Raw genomic sequence first — 4592 nt, 5'->3', positions numbered from 1 at the left:
CCACGGGACTCTTATCTCCAACTAATCCCGGGGAAAGCTGGAAGTGGTGCTGTGGCTCAGTTGCATTTAAACCACATAATCTATGTGGTAGATTACAGACCCCATTTTTTCCAGTACGGGGAAACCGAGGCACAGAGTAGTTAGGCTCCCACTGACTGGGGACCCCACCCGCTCCAGGGCTCTGGGGTCCCTCCTCCCATAGACGGAGCACCCCCAATCCCAGGCCCTGTTGGTCATTTGGGGTTATGCGCACGCCCGTGGGCCTGCAGGACAGGCTACCCCAGGGCCACCTCTCTGCTGGAAGGAGCTTAGGGAGAAGCTGGAGCTTCTCCCCTAGTCCTAGTCCTAGGGGGACCCCTAGTCCTCTTCACTCCTCCCTAATCAGTCAGGAATGCATCGAACTCTGCACCCCATCCCCTTAACTAGCTCACCTCTGAGACCTCCATGTTCCCCCCACCCTCCACCTCTCTCTGGGGGGGGCTCAACACCTGATTCTCTTTTCCCCTCTCCCTGTCCCTGGACTTCCCCTTGGCTCCCCTACATTTCATTACTGCTCCCCCAAACCTGTACCCACTGATTCTCCCGGTTCGGTCCTTTGAGTCTCCCCCCTCTCTACACAGGCACCTGCACCCCCAACCCCCCCTTGGTAACTCCTCCTCTCCCCCTCCCTTCTCCAGGGTTTCCGCCCCCCCCCCCCCAGCTCAGGGTTCATGGAGGGCTTCCCTCCTTTCCCAGGGCTCCAGGCCCCCAACCCCAGGAGGGATGCCTATTCTCCCGCCCCAACCCGGGAGCTCTTCCGCCCCTCCCCCCCGTGGAGCTCCCCACCCCACCCCCCCGTGGAGCTCCCCACCCCACCCCCGGGACTCCCCTCCCACTCCCCCGCGGGACTCCCCTTCCCTCCGCCTCCCCGGTGGGGCTCCCCTCCCCCTCCCCCGGGCTCTCCCCCTCCCTCCCGCGGGACTCCCCTCCGCCTCCCCCTCCCCCAGGCTTCCCCTCCCCGGGGGTTTCCTCCGCGCCCACGCGGGCCCCTGAGTGGAAAGGTCGCGGTGGCGGCCCGGCGCGGGGCCCAGGTGCCAGGCCCCCCGGGCGGGTGCGGGGCGGAGGGCGGCGCCCGGGGCGGGGAGGCGCCGCGCCCGCGCTGGGGACCGGGGCGGCGGCCGGCCCGGCTCCCAGTTTCGGTTCAGAGCGAAACGCAGCCGGTGCCAAGCCCGGCGGCCGACGGCGCTGCCAGCCCGATGGGCGGCGCTTTTTCCCCTGCTTGCTGATTTCAGTTTGGGAAAAAAAAATGAGTGCGATTTGAGGTGGGGGTGGTGATGGGGGGTGAGGGGTGGGGGTGTGATGAGGGATGTGGGTGGATGGTGGTGATGGGTGGTGGGTAGTGGGTTGTGGGGTGCAGCCAGGCCCATTCCCTCCCCCCCCCCCCGCCCGCTCGCTGTGTGGTCCCAGGTGCCCGCGTGACCTCTCTGAGCCGGGGCTGCGGCGGCCGGAGGCGCAGGGGCTCCGCCCCCCCGGAGCGGGGAGCCCGGGGCCTGCGTCTGGCTCCAGCGCGGCCGGGCACAGCGGTGGCTGGGCGGCCGGGTTTCGTAATAAACCGGTCTCTTAATTGCTGTGGGGCAGCAGAAAGGGGCGGGGGGGGGGGTGGCAGCGATTTGGCGAGGCGGGGCGGTGGCGCCGCTGCAGCCCGAGGTGCTAATAAGGGGCTTAGGCCACACTTCCCGGGGAGGTGGGGGGCGGGGGGTGTAGGGGGTGGGAGAGGTGGGGTGCAGGGGGCAGAGGAAGGTGGGTGCAGGGGGAGATGGGTGCTGGGGCCGGGGAGTTGGGGTGCAAGGGGCAGGGGAATTGGGGTGGTGGGTGCAGGGGGAGGGGGGAGATGGGGTGCAGGCGGAGGTGGGGTGCAAGTGGCGGGGGAGGTGGGGTACAGGCGGAGTTGGGGCGCAAGGGGTGGGGGCCCGCTCCCCGAAGCACACAGGAGCCCAGACGTTATTTAGAAATTTATTAAAAGGCCCGTCCTCGGAGAAATAAAAATAAAAAATGAAAGTCGATGTCGGCGCGGCGCGAGCTCCTGTCTCCAAAGTGGTTCCGGTAGCAAAGTGCAAACAACAACGGATCGCCCACGGAACTCGCGGTCCGGCGTGAGTCAGGGGGCGGCCCGGGGGATGCGTGGCCTCCCAGGGCCAATGCTGACCAGGGTCACCGCCCAAGGTCGGCCGAGTCCAGCGGCTCGGCAGTGTAGAGTCCAGACCCTCAGGGACGGGGGGCCGCGGCCGCCCTTCCGCCCGCCCCTCAGTCCATCCGCCTCTGCCGTCATCAGGTCTGGGCTCCCGGGTCCCCTCTTGCGCTGGCCAGGGTCCCCCTCTTCTCTCTCGGTGGCCATCTGTGGCTCGCTCCCGGCTGGCCACCACTCGCTCCTGCTCTTCCTCTTCCTCCTCCTCCTCCTCCTCAGTCTCAGAGACTCGGCCCCCAATGCTCTCATGGGTTGGGTGTTTTTTTGGGGGGGTTCTTCTGGGAGGGGAGGGGGTCAAATAGGTATTTTTGTTCTGTTTTGTCTTGTTTTGGCAGATCTCATCTGACGCGGGGAAGGGGCGCCTCAGCGTTCCTGGAGCGAGATATAGGGGACCCATTGATTGTTACCCCTACTTTCTTCGCAGTAACTGGCTACCTCCACCAAGCCTTGGCTCTTCCAGGCGTCTGTGTGCGGGTTCTGTGGGAGAAAGAGAAGGAAGGGGTTCAGGGGGTGCCCCAGGAGTGGGTGGGGAACCTCCCTTCTCCAGGGGCCCCGCAGAGGAAAACAGGCAGGCTCAAAATAGCTGCCCGGGCGAGGAGGCCCTGGCCAGGCAGCCCACGGGACATGCCGGGCATGGCTGGGCGCTGAGCTGGTGCAGGACGGCCGTGCGACTCTGTGGACAAACACGAGCCCAGGTGCCTGCACAGGGCGGGGCGGACAGACTCACCGTGACCAGGAGGCAGTGCAGGTCCCGGGCCTCGGCGGTGTCCTGGGGCTCGGGGGGCTCCCCCAGCAGCTCGGCCAGCCGCTGCATGCCTGACACCCGCACGATGTCAATGTCGTTCTCGCAGCAAAAGGACTGGATGAGCGTGAAGTGGATCTGCAGGGCGATGTCGTCCTCCTCCTCCTCATCGATGGCGAGGAGGCACAAGACCACGCTGTCCGGGTCCCTGAGGGGGGGCGGAAGGAAGGGGGCAGGTCAGGTGGGGTCCAGGGAGAGACCTCCATGCACGGGGTGTGTGTGTGAGGGGGGAGGATTGCAAAGCAAAGATGCGGGGATGGGGGCTGCAGGGTGGGGGAGGGGAGGGCATAGGGGTTCAAAGCAATGGGGGCGGGGACCTTAAAAAGATAGAGTTGGCACCCCGTGCAGGCAGGGGTCAGGATGCTGCAGCCCTCCCACCTGGAGCTGAGCATGCCCTCTGCATCTTGGGAGGGGCATGCACATACAGGCAAAGGGTGGCCCCCACCCCAGGGAAACAGGGGGGGTTCTGACTCACACATTCATCAGCTTGGCCGACTCGTACACCCCCACGGTGAGGCGATCGTGGCGCTGTGCGGCCACCAGCAGCTCCTCCACCGCCGCGGTCACCGTCTGCATCCTGCGACCAGGGCGAGGGGAAAGGGGGTCAGCCTCCAGGACGGACCACCGGGCGCCCGCCCGCCGTCCAGCCCGCCCCTCCCCGACCAGGCTACTCACTTCTGCTCCGCGTTGTCGCACGCCACGACCTCTTCCAGTGTCATATTAGCCCTACGACCAAGTTCCCAAGCAGAACGTGCAGAAAATTAAAATAACAAGAGACGAGCCAGGCAACCCAACTTCTTCTTGAGCAACCGGAACTGTTCAACACTCTTCCAGGTAACAGTGAAATCTTCCCCGAAAAGGAGATTTAAAAAAAAAAAGCGGAAAAAGAAATTGCAAACTCCTCCAGTGAAATCAATCCAGAGAATCCACGACAGAGGGCTGCGTCCTGGGCTTCCGCGAACTGAGCTCGCGGACGCCCAGCGACTGCCATTTATAGGGTGCCAATTGTGGGGCGTGGCTGCACGGGGACACTCCCGCCCTCTCATTGGTGGAAAGACAAAGGCCGGGGCAGCCCGCGCCATGATTGGCCGGCGGCAGAGAGTGGGTGGAGCGCCGCCCAAGGGAGTCCCACGTGGGGGCGAGAGTCGGGAAGGGAGGGGGGCGAGGAGGGAGGACTGAAGTGCCCGGAAAAAAAAAAAAAAAGAAAGAAAGCAGAAGTGTGTGTTTTTTTTTTTTTTCCTCCTGATTCCCGGCAGACGCGCCGCGGTTCGGGGCGCGCGCGGGATTTCCAGCGCGCGAGACTGCCTGGACTTTCGGGGAGACGGGCGGAGCCTGGAATCCCCTCGCCGTCCCGAGAGAGTCCCGGTGCACCCTTCCCCAGGACTAAATCGGGGAGTTGCACGGGGAAAAAGGGAGGGGGGACCTCCCTTTACATGCAGCTTTGATCCTCCTAGGAGCCCCCCATCTCAACCTGCTCCCCAGACCCTAGGTGACTTAACTTCTCTGGGAAACGACAGCACCAGTCTTGTTGGGTTAAATAGAGCAAGAAGCAAGCATTTAATAAGT

The 4592-nt window shown here is 64.5% G+C and overlaps 1 protein-coding gene across 1 annotated transcript; it reads right to left on the bottom strand.

The window, feature by feature from the left end:
• Positions 1-1978: 1978 nt before the first annotated feature.
• Gadd45b (growth arrest and DNA damage inducible beta) lies at positions 1979-4059 on the bottom strand. The gene is made up of 4 exons (XM_048342069.1): positions 3702-4059; positions 3502-3603; positions 2952-3174; positions 1979-2701 (listed from the first exon to the last, which is right to left on the bottom strand). The coding sequence occupies exons 1-4, from the start codon at positions 3743-3745 to the stop codon at positions 2588-2590; spliced, it is 483 nt and encodes a 160-aa protein (XP_048198026.1). The 5' UTR covers positions 3746-4059; the 3' UTR covers positions 1979-2587.
• Between the last annotated feature and the right edge of the window lie 533 nt (positions 4060-4592).

Source organism: Perognathus longimembris, chromosome 3 (assembly GCF_023159225.1).
Source record: "Perognathus longimembris pacificus isolate PPM17 chromosome 3, ASM2315922v1, whole genome shotgun sequence".
NCBI lineage: Eukaryota > Metazoa > Chordata > Mammalia > Rodentia > Heteromyidae > Perognathus > Perognathus longimembris.
The sequence above is the reverse complement of the archived record's forward strand: the minus strand, read 5'-3'. Positions and strand labels throughout refer to the sequence as shown.